The 21016-nt window shown below is 35.3% G+C and overlaps 1 protein-coding gene across 2 annotated transcripts in view; it reads left to right on the top strand.

Annotated features, from left to right (window-relative positions):
- The window catches only part of LOC123680400 (serine/threonine-protein kinase 32A), a 160377-nt gene that overhangs the window by 65091 nt on the left and 74270 nt on the right, over window positions 1–21016 (top strand). For both annotated transcript variants that reach the window (XM_045618283.1, XM_045618285.1), the window contains exon 3: window positions 5674–5729. In XM_045618283.1, the coding sequence (XP_045474239.1) occupies window positions 5674–5729 (56 nt within the window). The remainder of the gene's footprint in view (window positions 1–5673; window positions 5730–21016) is intronic.

The following is a 21016-nucleotide window of genomic DNA, read 5'->3' on the forward strand; positions in this document are numbered from 1 at the left end:
CTTGCTACTTGGGGCCCTCCAGTTGTCTTAATCCGTACTGACGCAGTGACGTGCGTTCAGATAATGGGTAAAACCCTCGGCTACGCCACTTACCAAGTCAGCAAAAATTCATACACGTGTGAAACGGTATCAAGTCGCCTGTAGGGTTCCTGACATGCTTGAACCCCACAAAATTTTCGCATCACATTCGGCGCTAACTCAAACACCTCTCTCGCAAACTTCACCTTGTTCATTAATTAAGGTTTGTGGATAAACCGCAAGAGACTCTACCAGATTCTAACCGACACAAAGGATCGACGAGACAACAATTGATTAAAACTCGAAAAAATAAAATTTGTTCCCTGGATTTCCCATCGGGCATAATTCGCAAAAGAACTCGGAAACGTAATGAAAAGAATTATTCCATGGAATATTTCGTGATTACGGGAATGTTAGGTTAGAAGTTAATTTCTCTGCGGATGACGAGATGAATACAATTTTAAAGAGATTTATTCTTTTTGAATTTTTTATGGTTTTCGAGATGTGATCAACTTGGAATTGTTATTTGATATCCAAATTGGTTGAGTAGTTTTTGCTTATTTTCGAACATAAGAGGGAACACCACCTCGTGGTTGCTCAGTTCAAAACTGAATTAGAGATATTTCTTCTTACAAATCACTGATTTGTTCGGGAATTTCGCATGATTTTCTAAAGCAATTATCAACATGGAAAAAAGTGACTAATTTTGATTTGCGCTTTTCGGAAAAAAATTGATATTTACTTTGTACAAAGCACTGATATAGATGTACACTTTTGCTTCTGCCGTTTTGCAATAGATGGCTGTAGCGGTAAGTGGTAGTCGAAATTAATATATCGTAGATGTCATATAATGAGCTTAGGTATTTGTAAACATAACGCCATCGAAATATAAGTCGATTTGTGTCTGCATCCTAAAGTTATTCTCGATTAAACATGTCAGATTACGAGCCAAATTCTCGTCAATTGTGGAAGGTTTTAATTTTCTGCTGTAATATGAAGAAATCTTCGGCTGAGGCTTTTGAATGCTCTCAAATACCTATGGTTAGGCCATTATTAGTGAAAGAACGTCTCGAGAGTGGTTTGAACGCTTCAAGAATGGTGATTTTGACGTCGAAGACCAGCATGGCGGTGGAAGAGAGAAGGTTTTCTAAGATTTCTAAGATTGGCAGGTGCATTAGGATGCAACAAGCCACCTCAAAACGAAAGTTATGGAGATGATTCAGAAACAAGAAAGTTGGGTGCTGTACGGGTTAGACCGAGAGATGTTGAATGGCGTTTGATTGCTTGTGAATAGCTGCCTGCAAGGTAAAGACGAAAGGAATTTCTGCATCGAATTGTGACTAAATATGAAAAATTACGATAATCCCAAGCGCAGGAAATCATGAGGATATCCCGGCCATGCTTCTACGTCGATGGCCGAATCTTATATTCACGGTTCCAAAGCTATGCTCAGTATTTGGTGGAAACAGCTCGGCGAAGTGTATTATGATGAGTTAAAACTGACTGAAACAATCAGAGGCGATCGTTATCGAACGCAATTAATGTGTTTGAGCCGAGTATTGAAAGACAAACGACCGCAATACAACGAGATATATGATGAAGTCATTTTACAGCATGATAATGCTAGACTCCAAGTTGCGAAAGTGGCCAAGACATACTTGGAAACGTTGAAATGGAAAGTCATACGCCACCCGCCGTATTCCCAGACGTTGCTTCCTCGGGCTATCAATTGTTTCGATCAATGGCGCACGGCCTGGCTGACCAGCACTTCCGGTCTTATGAAGAAGTAAAAAATTGGATCGATTCGTGGACAGCTTCAAAAGATGACTAGTTTCTTCAACGAGAGATTCGTACGCTACCCGAAAGATGGGAGAAATTAGTGGCCAGCGATGAACAATACTTTGAATCATGAATATATAATCAGTTTTTTACAATAAAGCCTCGAATTTCGGGAACAAAACGGCGGAAGCAAAGTTGTACGCCTGTGTAATACAAAAAAAAGAATGTTGCATTTGAAAAATTCAGACATTCTTACTTAGGAATACTAAACATGAAGTTTTTCAAAAATAACACGTATAAAAACAGTGTCAACGTTGATTGCCTTTAATGTCAGTACTATCTTCTGCCAAGAACCCTTTCATATTTTCTGAGCTTTGTTTATTAATCTTGTTTTTATGATATAATATTGATGAAATTTGAAAGGCCTAAACAAACAACAACTTTTTCAACAGAACTACGGATTTCAACTGAAGAAGAAGAAAGTTTATTCTGCCTAATGATCTGATTACATCGCTGAGGTATTGTATAATATAATACATTATAACCAGTGCACGATGAGTGAATGAAGAGAACGGGATTATAATCTTTCCCCTCAATTCAAGAATATAAATTAATGATTGTCTTAAATGCATATGCCTTCAGCACCGAAATTAATGTTCATCCCTGCAGTTTTGACACTTAAATTTTTTACTTCCCCTACAGAAAATGAAAAATTCGAACTCGCCAACTATGTATCTAAATGTCTATTTAAGCATTGTGTAACATAAAACTGTACGGTTTACTTCACCGTAACCAGAGAACTTGATCAACAACCAATACCTATGGAAGCATCTTTAAAGTAAATCATACGGCGAATGACCCATAAGATAAGAGAGCCTTTGATATTTGCCACGGAAACGAGAAACAGCACGCGTATATCCTCTAACTTTTTAACGTTTCGTAATTGTATCGAGAGTTTTTACCAGTTTTCGCATTCTTCAAGATTATTTTTTATATATTAATTTTCTTCATCTAAATCTCCCATAATAAATAAAAATTGTTGTGAAGAATATCCAGTAGCAGCCAATTGTGTACACCATCCGATACAGTGAATAAAGCGGAAAATGCTTGATATAATTTATTACCCTCCGAATCTCGTGAAAGAAACGAAACAATTCATCAAAAATTCATGGACTTGAAGCTGAAAGTCAATATCAAATCATCCTTGGAAAATGTTATGTTAGCATATTTTGAAGAACTGTTCAAAGGAATGAAGCCATCGTCACTTTGGTCAATTCACTCAATGCTAAGGTCTACAATAAACATTAACCATGATAACGTTAACATTTCTACTCATCCTAAACTGTAGGTTTTCCTAGAAAAGAAATCAGATGTTTTCAAGAGAAAGAAATCGAAAACGTCGACATCAAAAAGAATCAATGCCTTTCTCCAATACGGTCTATTCTATAGCAGATTTATGCTCACGAAGGTATACAAGAATTATAGAACACTAACGCCTCTTGCGGCAATTTCATACACGATTACCTCCATTCTAACCCTGTTAAAATCCCTAACATAGTGATAAGTTCAATGTTTTCGAACTCGAGGCATTTTGTTACCCTTAACTATATGGCTTAACACAATTCGATAGCCCGGCAATAACTAAATCACTCTACTATTCTTGTTTCATGAACCGATTTTTTCAGAAGTTTTTTATTATAAGTAGATGTTAATTCGATGTGCTACTTTTTTCTATCAGAATAAATTGATTTTGCGGAGATCCGACGCGAGACAGACTTACGTATAGTTGCCCATGAGAGAATCATTCGTTTCTTAAGTCGATGGCGACCAGTGAAAATGCTTGTTCCTGAGACTTATCAATTGTTTTTCTGAGAAAAACTATTATCCCCGTCCAAATCTAGATTCGTAATTAGAATCGGAGAGCGTAACTTGGTATTTATACTCTCACCAGCGGTCACGCCACGTCCACTTCATTCGTAGTGATATATAATAGTAATAGTAAGTTCTCTATTTCAGTATCGTAATGAGGTCATTACAGTTCTTAAAACAGTGCTGTAATGAAGTCATTACAGCATCGTTATCAAGTTATATTTTTCGTTTTGTGGTTGTCTCTACTGCCTTCCAATCCTATCAAACTTGAACAAACGTCAATAATTGTTAATATAATGTATAATTTGGATATAGTGAAATGATTTGCAGCATTGTTCTCAATTTATCTTAATTCGGGTGGTGTTAAATCGATTTCGTCAGTAATAATTCATGAATTTGATGAATAATTTCAAATTATTTGAATTCGATATGTACGATTCAAATTCAAATTGCGTAATCTGTCAATTTTCGTAACAGTTACACCAACTGCCAAGATACAATAAAAAAGTCACTAGGATCTATAATTTGAATTTTTAATTGAATTTCGACAATATTTCACAAAGCTTGACTGAAATAGAGAAAATATCGTTTAATACTCGTTTCAGAAGGCAATTCCAACACTCTTGCGTTTCTTCGTCGCTCGTTTTCGAATTTCGCATTCGTGTTGGAATAGGAGCTCATTCTGCTTTTAATTTTCTATATTATTTCATACAAAACGCCAAATTGTGACTTATTTATGAAATAAACGGTTTTGCGGACTTTTTTAGATCAAAATTAAAACAATCATTTTTGTAGAACATTGTATTTACTTTCAATCAATCAAAACTCCAGCGCACACGTGAAAAGGATTATGATAACACTTTTTTCGCCGACTTATTCCAGTTAAACTCGCGTAGTTCCCGATCCCGTGGGAATATCGGGATAAAACTAAGCCTATATTAATAACTTGGCGATAGTGAACTTTTCGACAGATGGAAGAATTTTTGAAATTGATTCAGTAGATATTGAGCATATTCACAACAAATATAAAAACAAACATACGAACAAAAGTTACCTTTCTATAATATAAGTATAGATCATAATGCATCTATCAAAATTAATCTAGCATGACAACTGTAACTAGGCAAATATCCCATTGATCAATTAATTATAACGATCGTTGATATGAATCTTATTCAAAGATGATCTCCAGATTTTTATAAAGTTCAAAACGTTTGAAACAAAATATCATATATTTCTCATTGCTCCCTTCAAATAAGCGCCTCGCTATGTTGGGCCAATAAACATGGCTTGCGATAAAAAGTGACACTTCTCGTTATGAAATAATATTCTATCAATCGCGATAGATGGCTAGCAAAAAATTGGCATGGAAATATACGTCAAAAAAGACACGAAACAGGCAATTTAGAGGGAGAATAAAGTCGACTAAAATCTACATTTCGTTTTAATTAATTCTAATTTATGCCTTTTAATATTCTGTCCCGTTTGAGCGGCACGTTTGATCTACACCCCCGATAGTTTTTACATCCGAGCATCCCTTTGCCGCCATGAGGTCCCTTCCACGGTATAAATTTTCTACGGGTCACGTTAATTAGTGAAAACATTGTGTGCATAGAAATAACGTGATTCGACAATTTGTCGCGAAGTTGAACCTGAAGTTGTTTCTGTTTGAACGTTCCAAAAGCGTCATATTTGAGCTATCCGAGGACATTCAGTCCTTTCAACATTCGTCCCCTACAATTTTCACGCTCTTTGTCACTTGTCATGTAGACAGAAGAATTGGAGTGCGGAGTCTGCGACAGCGGGGTTGATATTCAGTTTATTCAAATTAGAAATTGTATACACTTTGTTATTTACGTGGAAAGTCCTTGAACGGAGGTTTTCGTTTGAGGGGGACTTTTGGCAAGAGGCATTATGCAGATGAATGATGAATTTAATCATGTCGAAATGAGAAATTGTATAACTAGGTACTATGGAATAAATTTGTGATATATTTTGTTGTTTCAGTGAATTTTGATCACTTCCAAATCCTGAGAGCCATTGGAAAAGGAAGCTTCGGCAAAGTAAGTTAATTTATTACTTTTCGAACATTTAAGGAAAAAAAATTGAGTCCTCCTGTTATTTTACGTTTTTCGATATGTATGATCTTAACATTGAATGAAAAAAAAACGGACGTTTGGCATCCATTCCAACGAATATTTCTCGAATACTAACGGTTGTTTTTTTAGATGAATCATAAGTTTCGATGGTTGTTGTTTATGGTTTGACAGTTGAGAATGTAAAAATGTGTTGACATTTCTATTCAGTAAAGTTTGGCAATGTATCATGAATAGTTTATCGCAAGAACAACGCTTCTAAATTGGACCATGCAGCAGCCCAATGGAAAAATTATCACATTCTTAATTTTTCTGAACTTTTCGTATGTTGTAGAATATGACCTCCTGAACAGGAAAATGGTATTTCTTTAAAGTAACATTTCTCGAAGGAAAACATCTTTAATGAAACTCTTTTTCGCGAAAAATATTGCTTTCCCATAAGGTACTAGTTTTGAACTGGTTTTTGATGAAAATTATTGTTAGATACGGGGTGAGCCAAACATTATTCAAAATGAAATTCCCCAATTTCCAAATTTGATGCTCACTGAGATCATCTCAAGAACAAGAATAATAACAGAGAAGAAATCTTCGAAGACCCCCGATTACTTTTTGCGAGATCAGAAAGCAGATACTTAGATCTTTTGATTCATTCTCTTGCTTAAGGGTGTTTCTGAAAAATTACTATTTCGAATACACTTTTTAAATTCCAGGGTGAATTATGAAATAAACGAATTTTATTTTGAATCATGTTTGACTCACCCGTATTTGACAATAATTTTTATTGAAAACCAGTTCAAAACTATTACCTTATGGGTGATTAATATTTGTCGCGCGAAAGTGTTTCTTTCAAGATGTTTTTCTACGAAAAATGTTACTTTAAAGAAATGTCATTTTCCAACATCGATACCCTGTATCTCGAAAACTAGTCATAGGATTAAATTAGACCCATTTTTGTTCAGATCATATGCAGAACAAAATTGTGTTAATAAAAGACACGGCAATATTGAAAGAGATGGTTTATCAGATACTTTCATAGCAATACGTTCCTTTAAACAAATGTCTTAAAATACATAGTTTTCAGGATAAAGTTTCTTCAAATATATTCATTGACATCTTCGTGAACATTTATGCGGATTAGAAGTGATTCTTAAGTTTGTTTTTATATCAATATCTGTAATTCTCAAATTTTGAGCCAGTTGAACTCAGAACGATGAGCAAAAATGTAAAATGATAAACCAGGTGTTCTTTGAATAGTTCCAGAATCAATTCTGATAAATTTAACCTTTTAAGAATCTGTATGAATCGTGAAATTTTTCAACATTATGTTCCACAAGGTTTCCTCAGATTTTTTTGACACTAGTATAATTCGAAAATCACTCGTTAGGTTTTGTTATTGCGAACATGGACAAGTTTTCCTCCTTAAATTTTCATATTCTGACTATAAGGACGAACGTTCTATCGAAAATCCTAGCCAATATAAAAGCAAAAAAATAATAACATTTCAAAAAATAATTGATAATGGAACGCAACGAAAATTGGTTGAAATTTTGTAAAAGTCATATCTCTGAAACCATTGGGCCTAGGAAAAAATTGATTATTCTGTGTTTATATAATAACCCCCTCTATCACCGACATTGCGTTGGTCCTCTTATTACGGGACACCTTGTATACTAAATGATATTCATAAATTCAAGAATCCTTTATAGTCTCATCTTGCATTTTTGAGTTTAAGCTGAATTTTCAGGTACATTATTTTTTTTACAAGTAATCGATAACTTCACTCCTATTAACGTGATATCTTTATGGGTGTACGCTGATACTTATACAAAGTTTGCTGAGAGGTTATTTCGATGTTAAGGACATTATGGTGGAAGGAAATCCATGAATTATTAATAAAACACTTAAATGTTCATTCATATTAAACTGCTATTTTCGACCTCATTATGTTCTCCAAGTACAATGGGGATTAGCTTTAGACGAAAACTCCTTGAGAAACTTTAGTAGATGAATATACAGTGTGTCAATTTGTGAATGTAACACCATTATATCTCGGCCCCCATGCAAAATCAGAAAACTTTCAAGAAGAGGTTAATTTTGGTTCTTAGGAGGATATTTTATATGGTTGGTTCCAATACCTTGTGAACATGATGACATCAAACCCTAAAGCTCTAGATGGGAAGGGGGCCAACTGACACCTTGTTTTAAAGGTAATTCGACATTTGACATTTGAAAAATGTCATATATGTACTTACCTTTTCTGTTTACTTTCAAAAAAATTAAAAAAAAGGTAGAATAGTTATGATAGCAAGAGTTGCAATGTAACGTAAAAAAGAATCTCAAAATGTAATCCATTATTTTGTAGACACGTTTCGGAATAATTCAATTTGACATTCTAGCCATGCTGTGTGAATTCTTACTTCAATTCTTCCATTTTTCGAGGCTTTGTTTTATATACAACCGCATGTCTCCTCAGGAAAAAATCAAAAGCTGTCAAGTCTGGGGGGCATGGTGGCTATTCAATTGGCCATCTTCTACTAATCCATCTCACTTGGGAATGATCAGTTTTTGTGATCTGGTTGTTTTTTTGATTTTTTGATTGTGTCAGTGTTAACTGTTATACTTTTCTTTTTACTTTTCGAAATTACTAACAAAAAGTTTGAGAAAATGGCATTTTTGAAAAGGCCATCGAATAATCTTCAAATCAAGGTGTCATCCATTTGAGATTTTAGGGTTTGCTCTGATCACGCTCGGAGGGTTGATACAAATTGGTTGAATGTCCCTCTATGAACCAAACTTTATCTTTTTCTGCATTTATTCTTTGATTTAGCATTGAGGGTTCAGATACAAGTATTAAGGGTGTTACTGTCTTGAATTGACACACTGTATACTATTTCCTATTCTAATATAAATATTTTGTGGTGTGCTGTCATTGAAGGTTTCTTTTTTTTTTGGAGAGCTTATCCTAACTGTACATCGATGAAAAATAAACTATTTTATTGAAAGCCGGCAGTAAGACTAAAGTTGTATGCGCTGATGCGATACTTGGCGTCTAAACAAAGTTTTCTCTATAATAATGGTGACTCAGAAACTGGCTATCTGCATACATTCGTTTTCCTATCACAAGTGTTTGGGACACACAGCGAATGGGAACACTTAGGTATTTGTACGCCAGGTTTCGCATCAACGTATACAACGTAAATATGTATATGCTACTGCTGGCTCTCATTTCAATAACTTCTGTTTTCATCTATCTTTACTAGCGTTTAGCTGTCAGGCAATGTGATTGCTGTTCTATTATTCCATAAAACTATTTCAAAATGGATATTTCTTTCGCTTATCTCCATTTCAAAAATTCACCAACAGCCTTCCTAACATTTCAAATCCAGTTCATTTGAACAATAGATTGTTTTCGAAGTCTGAATAATCCTTTATTCCTAGTGTAAATAGTTTTATGGAGCTATAAAGCCCAGAATTTCATTAGTAGTAGCATCGAGTTTATGATATCCGAAGATTGAATGAGAATATGTTCTCTGGATAGATTGGTAATATCAATGCCGGGATAAGATTGAATTTCAGTTTATTACTAACGATATCTATGTCAAGTTTCAATTATTTATATTATTTTGAATATTCATTAAAAAGATAATTTTGATACCTTTCGTTGATATTTGATAATATATTTATAGTTACGGATTTGGATATTTTTCAATATATTTAGCATTATTAAGTTTGTCTGTTGCTTTAGTAAAACCAGAAATTCAATATTGTACTGAACGCCTAAAAGCTGATTATACAGTTTGTTTGCTTCAATTCTAGAGTTAGAAAACTGGTATAATTAGCTGAGTGCCAGATATTGAATGTATTGTTCAATAATAAATAGCTTATCTATGTTTTACGTCCTTAGAATTATTAAAAATTGAATTAATTGGGAATTGTATGATCAACTGAAACAATACCTTCAATTACCGATTTTAAGCATATAAAGAGTGATCCGAAAGTAAGCTGCCCCACGTTCATCATGAATTGCTTTGATTCTCTCGGGGTTCTTCTTCTTCTTCAACCACCTGTCTGAATCCACTCCTGGACATAGGACTCCCCTTGAATTCTCCAATTTCCTCTATCTTGAGCCAAGTGGTGCCAACATCGTCGAAACTTTGATTTAATGTCATTTAACCAGCGTTTTGGTGGTCTTCCTACACTTCGTTTATGTTCTCGTGGTGTCCAATGTACAATTCTCTTAGTCCATCGATTATTACATCTTCTACCTTCGTTCTTCTCCTGATCTTTTCATTGCGAATATGGTCTCTCAAGAATATCCCTAACATAGCCCTTTCAATAGATCTCTGTGTCGTTTTCATTCGCTTTGCTGAGTTGACCGTGAGTGTCATCGTTTCTACGCCGTAGGTCAGAACAGGAAGTATACCTACAGGTGTTGAATACTGTTCTCTTCAAATTTATAGGAAAATCTGGAATTCTCAGAACATTTCTAAGTTTTTCAACTGCGACCCAAGTCATACGGATTCTCCTCGTGATTTCAGCAGTATAGTTCTGTTTTCTGTTTGCCTAGTGTTATTGTATGTCCGAGGTATACATATTCTTTAACTATCTCGATCTCATTACCATCTATTTCGACTTTAATATTCTCTTCAGTCAATACTATTATTTTGCTTAGGTTCATCTTTGAGCCGACCTGCTCTGGCACCTTTTTCAACTCCTTTAACATCTCTTGAAGCTCTTCCACCTTATGCTTATGAGTATAATATCGTCGGCAAATCTTAGATGGGGGATGTTGTCCGTCGATTTTTATACCTCATTCCACCCAATTCAGTTTTTTAAATACGTCTTCCAATGCCAGTTATAATAACTTTGGGGATATGGTGTCCCCTTGTCAAACTCCTCTTTCAACTCTTATTTTTTGGGTAACTAGGTTTTCTGCGATATTTATTTGAATTGTAGCTGTGTTATATATTTTTTTGAGGAGATCTCTATATCTAGAGTCTATCCTCTCGGGGTTAATCCATTCAAATTTATGGTAAAATAATGAACTAATTCACGAACAAAAGACCAGGAATTATTTATTCACTACACCTTCTCAAAATGTATCCTGAACATTAAGTAATTACTAAACAAAACCATGCTATTATAGCCTATCACATTAATCTTCTAATCTGTCGATTCCACCGTGAATCCATCACAGAACTAAAAGTATAACTCGAAAGAATAAATAAAACTCATCTACTGAATCACTTACTTAGATGTCCTTTTCTTGTTACTGACATTCCAAAAATTATTCTTTCGACCTGCTTTTCAAAACCACCCTGATTATAACAATCATATATCTTTTTTTGTTCCCTTGCGTACGGACCAACTATCTTCTCGAACCCGAATCGATTTCTTGACCTTTTTTCTTAAACTCCCGCGAGCGACTCTTTCTAAGTTCATTTGTTTCCTTTTCCAGTCTATCCAATTTTGCCTTGCAGCAATGGTTCTGCTCTTCCTATCTCACGCTTGGATTTTTCTTTCCCTCTACCATTTGATGAGATTAGGAATGCACTCTCCACAAACACATCTTTGACATTTTGTGAACAGGCAGAAAACCACCATCCTACCCCCAATTTTTTCATTGTTGGGTGTTTAATGGTCTGCGTAATTTAAAAGGCATTTTCGATGCTAAATATAGGGTGTTCCAATAAAAGGTTTTGTTTTGAATAATGCGCTATCTGTACAGCTGTCACATTTGATCTCATGAGAAGTATTAACTACGCCATCACTAAAAACGGAACGATACCGGTTTCAACAACAAAATTTCATTATTGTTGAAATTCACTACAAAAGGAGTGAAAATTTTGCAGTTCCAGTTCTAGAACGAAAGCTATTTTGGGTCTCAGCCGGCAATACTTAGTGGAACTGGTGAAAACAATTCTAAGAATACTGTTGCTGTATCTCGTAGTTTTGATGATAACCTGGATTTGTTAATTCCTGGTCGATATTGGGAATTAGGCATTACACCGTATTTTGCATGTGCAGGTACTGAGGTTTTAAGGCTTCGAATTTAAATTAACATAAGAACTCAAGCCGGTCGATCATCAGCAACGTTGTATCTTTGTTGATTGGTTCCTTGAAATGCATCCGGATTCCTATCGAAAAATCAAAATGATGACGACCATTTTCACCTCGAAGGCTACATTAATAAGCAGAATTGTCACATTTGTGTTTCGGAAAATCCAAGAATGAAAGTTGAAACGCCTCTCTATCCTCAACGTTAGGGATTCACGCGGCTTGGCTTGATTTTCAAAATACTTGGCTTGACTTGACTTGAAATCGAGTCAAGCTCAAATGAAGTAGTAGTTTTTCAATCTCAAGTCAAAAAGTAGAAAATGCCTCCTTCCAATATTTGTCGCCCCTATAGAGAAAACCCTTCGGTTTCAAGTTCTTCCGCCGAGGTTGGAAAATATGAAACATTTGAACATTTTGTTTGTTTTTTCATTTATAGAGTAAAACAATCGGTTGATGCGGATGCACCAATATTTTAAATTCAAATGCGCCCACGCCCAATACTAGTTAATTTGATCTAAGAAATCGTGTATGAAATTCGTTGAAATCAAAAAAGATTATTCAATATTGATAAAAGAAATAAAACACTTGGCTATATGTGAAACGTATAGCCATTTTTGCAATCAATTTTTTCAGGAATACCGATTTCTTGGAGAAAGAAGAAAATCACCCTCCAATATTTGCCGTCCCTCTAGAGCGGGCCCTGCAGCTTCAAGTTCTTCTGCTGAGTTTCGGTTTTATAAGCCGTTTGAACATTTTGTTTTTTTTTTCTTTGAGATGATTGAGTGAAACAATCGGATGATGCGGATAAACCATTATTTTAAATTCGAATGCGCCCACGCCCAACCCTAGTAAATTTGATATAAAAAATCATCTGTGAAATTCGTTGGAATTAAATAAATTCATTCAATACATTAGTACTTCTAGGAATCTGGATTTGACGGAAAAAGTAGAAAATGCTTTTCAGTTTGTTATATAAATATATATAAGCGTGTTATATCTCATGAATTAATTCTATATATTTTTCTTGTTTCTGATATTATCTTTTTCTGAGTCTTTTTTCATATTGCATAATTAATTTCAATGGTTTTTTTAAACCTATATTTTCAATGTGGCTTCAGCTTTTAGATCTCTGAGACTACTAGACACAACGAATAGATTTCATAGAAATGTGAGAAAATTACTAATAAAGTCAAACTAGCGAATGCTTCAGTCTCTTGGCACTAGAGGAATCCTCTTATTTAGTCTATGCGCGCACGAGATTGCAGAAATATATGCCATGCGACGCGTGCATATCAAGCTCAAGTAATATCAAGTAGCTTGATATCAAATAAAGCAATACATATCTCGAATCAAGTCAAGCCAAGCTCAAGTATGTAATTCTTCACGAGCTTGATTTTCAAGTCAAGTAGTTAGTTAAAATGTCGAGTTACTTGGCTTGATGAATCCTTACTCAACGTATATCTGTTTGGTGCGGTTTTTGGGCTGGTGGTGTGATTGGATTTTACTCATTCGAAAATGAGGCTGGTGCAACTGTTACGGTGAATTAAATGTGCTACCGAGCTGTGGTTGATGATTTCTTATGAATGGAATTGCAAGATATTGAAGTAGACAAGGTTCATTTTTGAATAGACGCGCCATACAATTTTCAAGAAAACTTTCCTGGACCTATTATTTCTCGAAGAGGTGATCACAATTGGCGAACGAGATCTTGTTATTTAACACCATCAGACTTTTTCTTCAGTGACACTTGAATGATAAGGTCTATAGCAATGTACCACAATTGATTCAAGAAGTTAAAGAAAATGTGCGAATTGGTCATAGACAATTTTTTGAAAAAGATATAGTGTTGCAATCGTACCCATGCATAGCGACCATTTGGCTGATATCATTTTCCATAGCTAATAGCATATCTTCTTCTGGAATGACATGATCATTCATTGATTTCTTTCAAAATATACTCCTTTTTTTCAATATCAAAATGAAACCTCTCATTTTAGAACCCTCTACCTTGTTTATGTTGATAATTCCAAAGACTGCAGCAGTAAAGTTTTCTTACACGGAAAAATTCAGATTCTTAATACAGTCTTCCACTAGGATATCCGAAATTTGGTCCATCCATCTTCGCTAACCTCTCATGATTTGGTATAGGAAATTTGACTTGTATATCAGCATAGCATACAAGTTTCCTACCATACAATATTTTGAATATCGAGAAAACGAGAAAAGAATCCTCTGCAAGTTTCTTACATTTCTGGAAATAAAATCATCCATAATCCTTAGCTCGAAAGCACAGGTTCAATTTAGACGAATCCGTGAGTTAAACGACATGTGTCGAAACAATTCATATGCACAGCATGGAAGCGTGCTTCTCGTAAAATGAGCGAATAGAACAATCGTATTCACGAAAATATGGTGGAACAGTGACTGCAATTTCTGAGCACGAGAATAAAATTTTCGCGAAGGCGTAGAGACAGGCGAGAACAAGCGACTAATTTACAGCGTACAGCATAGATGAGCAGCTATTCAACTCCAACGTGCATTGTGAAAAACAAAGTTTAAACAGATACTGAATTATGTATACTTTTGGAGGACATATTCCGTGAAAAGTGTTCCTTAGGATTTCCGTCAGTTCGACTTTCGGTTTATAATGATGGAATATCCTCTATACAGGCTGTCTAGTATAAAGGTTTGTTTTTGAACAGGATGTTTCTGAATTAGACGTAAATCGTGGGGAACGTGTTAGTATGTCCCATTTACTGTTGTTTGAGTCATATTGATAGTATAGCAGAGCCTTCTACGCATGATGTCCCAAAAATTCTCTACGGGCGAAAGATCGGGGGATCTGGGCGGCCATGGCAAAAGATTCACAAGATTAACTTCGAAAAAGTTTAAACTAACTCTGGCAACATGAGGTCGGGTATTATCTTACAGAAATATTGGATTCTTGAGCCAGTTAAGGTGAGGGAGAACATATGGCTCCACTATTTCTTGAAGGTAACGCAGCGCTGTCATGTTACCTCGAATAAAGACTCAAGGTGACCTACTTGCATGTACAATATCACCCCATAACGCCTACTGTCCGGTGTTCATGACGCTCAACATCAAACTGAAGTTCACGTCTTTCTCCCCGACGTCGTCCAACCATTCTTTTGCCATCACGTGCACCCAAAAAGAATCGAGATTCAACAGAAAAGACGATCTGATGCAGGATGGCCTTGTCACTCATCAGCCAAAGATCGAGTTGTCACAAATCGGCCTCTAATGGCCATAAGTCTTAGACGTCGATCTTGAACTTCATTTGTGCCCATTCAAAGTCCGGTGCCTACTCTTCTTCTATTTTGGGTATTATCAAACCACGCTTGAAAACATTTCAAAACAGTATTTGAAGATCTGCTCGTACGGTAAGCGATTTCTCGAAATGACAACCCTGCCTCTCGTAGACCATTCGACCTCTTTCAAATTCACTTAACTGTCGATAAATTTCGCGTGCATGTACTAGGCATTTCTAACAACAACATAACATCGACTTTGGATTTCCTCGAACAGCTGGTTTGTTGTAAAATTTAAAAAACTTGCGAAAAACGATTGAAATATTCAAGTAACAAAAATTGTTTACATGAAAAATTTTTCACGTTTTTTTCCTCCAAATTCAATCATTTACTCATAATAAAATAAAAACAGCTCCTTCTGGGTATTGCAGTTTCTTTGATAGTTACTTTATTTGAGTTCTAGTGTTTTTTAAAAAATTTCTCGCTTCACTTCATTTTGCGAAAAGTTTTCTTATTTAAATTTTGGATTATCTTCATACGGAAAGGTACTATCAACATAAAAAGTGTGCAAGCAACTTGGAATTTTAATACTGCATATACATCCGAAATCTCAACTGAGTTGACACTGAAATGTTAGTTTATTTTCTACTTTAATTTTCTATGGTTCTAATAACCCAATCAACACAGTTATAGCGGAAATATTTTGTATTCATTTTCAATTCTCTTCTTGAGCTCGGTTCTGATGTAATCATCAGCTTGAAATTTAGCACGGAATTAAAATGGTCATTTTATATGAAAACCTAAATAATTAACTTCGTCGGTTATATGGCCAAAGGAATATTACCGTATGGTTCAAAATTCGAAAATATATGAAATGATAGAGCGGTCTATTCGATGGATAGGATATGAAAAATTTTGTGTTGTAACCAGGAGGCTTAAAGCATATGCAGGATTTTTCCGGCGTCAGAGGACCAGTAGTTATAATGAGTGGTGATGAATATTTTCATTCGTCCGGTAATAAACAGAACTGCCAACACTGGGCATTGAAAAACCCTTGTTCATAAATCCTCACTTTGAAGTTTTTCATCAATTGATATGCCCTGTTATGTTCTGTTATTCGAATTTTGATTAATTTCAGTAATGACCTCTCTCTCTCCATTGACGTGATCCTGAAATTGATATATCAAGTGAGCTGTTAATGTTTTACATAAAAACTTCCATACCTATATATACAGGATGAGTCAATTGTGCTCGATCGGTGATAACTCCTCTAAATTTTTACCTAGAAGAATGTTTCAAATTTTGTCGGAATCGACAGCGCTTACCGCATAAGCTTAAATTATGTTTGACCCTACAGGTTGGTCCTAAAGTAGTGACACATGATTGCATCCTGTTCTTATCAATGGGAATTCACAATTCTATATCATAATCAGTATGTCCATGAAATTCTGCTGTCTGTTCGTCAAAATTTGAATCATTTTCCTAGGCCAAAATTTACAGGAGTTATTGACAGTTCGAGAACTGCTGACTCACCCTGTATTGAGAAAGGAATTATTGTTTATTTCCGCTATACATCTTCTATAACCTGATAATTTTTTAATGAAAAAAGTTTCTGATGTTTGATTCTCTTGATATTTATTTGATGAAAATTGATTTTGAAATCTTGAATGAAAACATATCCGAATTTTTTTTTGTGATACCCTGAATTTTTCAGTTGATTAATACAGGCCACGAGAGGGTGGTGTAACGAAAGAATTGGGATGAAATGTAAAAAATTTAGATCTTCATCGATCACCTGAAAAAAGCCTTTTGGAAAGTTCAATAATACTTGGCATGCTTATTTGTGATAATGAGGAGTCTCTTTGAATATAATTGAAATGATCCATAGTCAAAATCCGGCTCGAAGGACCAAATGTTTTAGGATTGGATTAGAGTGGACCGTATAAAATTTCAATGATCTTAAAACCTTCAAATCTTTGGATTGATTAATTTCTTGATCTCGCTTTGTTTCTGAGAAAAATCCATTTCAACAAAAATCTGATCAACCCACTATGATCCCTCCATTCGAATTGCAATGTTTTTTTTTATGGTCGTAAGTGTGTAGTCTTCTCGGTAGTCGCGCAATTATTATGCCACGTATTCACAGTAGAACTGAATAAGCGTGTAAAGTGTTTGTTTACAGCTACCTAATGTCATGGTAATGCGCGAGCTTCGGTACTTCAATTCCTCAGAAGCCTGACACATCCTTGTTCCCACTACTTCTCAGGAGAAACAAGATTAAGCGTAATGGAATCTCGAGCGAATGGAATATTCGCACCAACTCAAAATGAAAGAAGAACATAATTTACAAATTGAATATAAGCGGAGCACGCGAGCAAGACTTTGAAAGAAGATGGTCCTCACGTGTATCATCTCAAAAAAAGCGCAGAGTTTGCTATTGTCTATTGACAAGCTACGAAAGTGTTTGTTTATTTACATCTACAGGGAAACTTTCCAAGCCTGTCGATATTCTGCTTGAATTATCCATAGTTTCTGATTAATGCGATCAAACTCTTTGATCAAGTTTGAAAATTTTAATATTTCAATTAAATCTGATTTGCCGTCATAGAAATAGACAATGGAAAAAAATATGAGAAAAATATTGACTAGAAGTTAGAACGTTTTGTACGTCTGTCCCGTATAGGTGTAGTGATTGGTTTGTGTATTTATTTACAAAATAAGCTGACATACCTATAGTGAAGGGCTTCATCCTCATACAAACAAAATCCTTTCATCCTTTTCACCAGAAGTTGACGACGCATAAGTCATAATTAAATCTGAAAAGAGAAAGAAAAGAACTAGAAAAGAGTAATAAATGTTATAGTTCTCATTATAGACCACATTAAATGAGAACAAATGAAATGACCATAATAAATTGAAAAGAATCATATCAAATCTTCTAGGTTAAAGAGTATCAAGGGATTCGTATATACCAACTCACAAAAAAACTGCACCACCCAGAAGGAGCTGTTTAAATTTAATTTTTTTCTGGTAAAGCATATATATTAGGGAGCAGTAAATGATTGGAATTTGGAGAAAAAAACGAAGGTGTTACAATTTTTTCAATGAATTTGTTAATAATGTGTTTGTCCAACGCGATTATTCACTTCCCAACTCGCCTCAGCATTGATGCAATGAGATAGTCTATTTCTTCTTGACGGACACTATCCCGAGCTACGTGTACTTCATGATTCAGAGCCGCCAAAGTCCGTGGGGGCTGGGGTATATTTCCAAGCCCTCTACCCATGATGTTCCAAACATGCTCTATGGGCGAAAGATCGGATAATCTGGACGGCCATGGCAGAAGATTCACATGGGCGCTTCGAAAAAGCTCAAACTGAATCTGGCATGTGGTCAGGCATTATCTTGCTGAAGTATTGGATTCTCGAGCCGGTTAAGATAAGGCAGAACATATGGCTCCACTATTTCTTGAAGGCAACTCAGCGTTGTCATGTAACCTCGAATGAAGACTCTAGGAACCTACTTGCATGTGCAATAGCACCTCATACCACAACGCCTACTGTCCAGTGTACATGACACTCAACATCAAACTGAGGTTCACGTCTTTCTCCCCGACGTCGTCTAACCCTTCTTCGACCATCATGTGCACCCAAGGAGAATCGAGATTCATCATAAAAGACGAGTTGATGCCATTTCACATTCCAATGTTGACGTTCTTTGCATCACTGAATCGTTGCCGGCGATGCTCAACCGTCAGAGGTAACACAAGATGGGATCAATTATATTCTCTGTAAATAACATAAATTCGTACTCCATATACTATATTTTTGATTATCAATAAGAATTTTCCTTTTATTAACCGTTTTGAACTCGTATCCAATTAATTTCATGTAATGTTGTGAAGGTGAAATCGAACTGCACAGGTTTTCTTCCACTAATAATCCAGGCTGTAATGGCTTGCCTTCTTCATTTCTCTGACAGTACTGGAAGAAATACTCGAATTAACTTAAAAAAATACCTAACTGATATGACCAATCAGTTTGTTGAACAATTTTGCGAAGATCTTTCAGAAGATTATGTGTAATCGACTTCTAAGTTTTTTCAAAAAGTTCAAAATATTTAGTGAATAACAGCTTGGATTTAGAGAGCGGGAGAGTACGGACTCTCTATACGTTGACGCAGATGATATACGAGGGCTTGGAGGATGATGCTTTTGGGTTTCTTCTTGGACTTCTCGAGAGCGTTCGACTTAGTTAACCACGTTCTTCTGGTCGAAAAACTAGAAGCATATGGCATCAGAGGAAACCAGTTGCAGCTTTTCAAAAGCTATTTACAACAACGTACTCAATTTTTTCAATAACAGTCGAAGGTCAAGAATATATATCGGAAATATCCAAGATCATTGAGGGTGTTCTCCAAGGCAGCCACCTCGGACCCATACTGTTTTTGATTTATACCAACGAAATGCCAAACATCATGCCATCGATCAGGGAGAATTTTGTGAATTACGCCGATGATACTAACATCCTTCGTGCGAAAGATCATAGAAACCTTCAGAACATTCTTAATACAGCTGCTACATCAATCAACCTTTGGTGTGAGGCACACAATTTAAAATTGAATACTGAGAAAACTGAGTTTATACTATTCTCACATAAGCTGCGTAAAACTGAGGTACCTGAGGGCTTACAATTTTTGGACGAAGAGATACAACTGAAATATAGTACCAAATTTGTGGGAGTTATTGTGGACCAACACCTTGATTGGTTTGAACATATTCAACATCTTTGTAAATCGCGTAACAAAGTTTTATATACCTTGCGTGTCCTCAAATCTGAATTTAATATAGATTTTTTGAAAACGATCTATTATTCAAACTTTCAGGCTCTCATGAGTTATGGACTGTTGATCTGGGGCAGTAGTCAAGAATCAAATTGTGTATTGCCATGCGGTGTATTTTTAACTTGAAGTTTCGAGAAACCTGTCGAGGCATTTTCAAAGAAAATAACATTCTCACTTAACAAGTTTTGTACATCTACAAGTGTTTACAGTTTATATTTAAGTTCAAAAAGATAGGTTTCCACAACACGAGACATAATTTTTTCTTTTATCCTCGGCATTATCTATAGTCTAAGATCCCGATATAGAACGACCTTCACCGAGATGCTTATTTGATAAAACGTATTTTATATTTAATTTAACAAGTCAATGAATATATCACATATGGGTTGCCTAACAAATTTAAGTCCAGAGTAGGTTTAATTAATAATAAAAAAAAATTTTTTTTTCGAACATTTCACCGGTTTGCTTATTAGATAAATTCTATACCAAGGTTAGGAGTCTATCGCTATCCTTTTCATTTCCAAGAACAAATAGCATTCTTTCACTGGACGGACTTCAAACAGCTGCTATGCTGTGTCCTCACTCGCAGCAATATTTAACTTTTTAAAATTCGACAACCGGGATTCTGGACTGATTTTTCGCAGGCAACCCTATACCACCGTGTTCATAATAAAATAATCTTTAATCATATTGATTTTGATTAAATAGTCAGACCGGTGCAAAATGCTAGTATAGATTGACCTGTTTATATCTGGCAACCGAGAGTTGTGACCGGAAAAAAATAGGCAACCTAACGTTTGCACATTCTATGGGCTTCATACTTTCGATTGGTATAGAATTTATCTAATAAGCAAACCGGTGAAATGTTCGAAAAAAAAATTTTTTTTAATTATTAATTAAACCTACTCTGGACTAAAATTTGTTAGGCAACCCATATGTGATATATTCATTAACATGTTGAATTAAATATAAAATACGTTTTATCAAATAAGCATCTCGGTGAAGGTCGTTCTATATCGGGATCCTATACTACTAGCATCTACTGAAAAATCTCCAACATATATGTGTTTACAGCTTTTCAATTCA

This window comes from Harmonia axyridis, chromosome 5, assembly GCF_914767665.1.
Source record: "Harmonia axyridis chromosome 5, icHarAxyr1.1, whole genome shotgun sequence".
Lineage (NCBI taxonomy): Eukaryota > Metazoa > Arthropoda > Insecta > Coleoptera > Coccinellidae > Harmonia > Harmonia axyridis.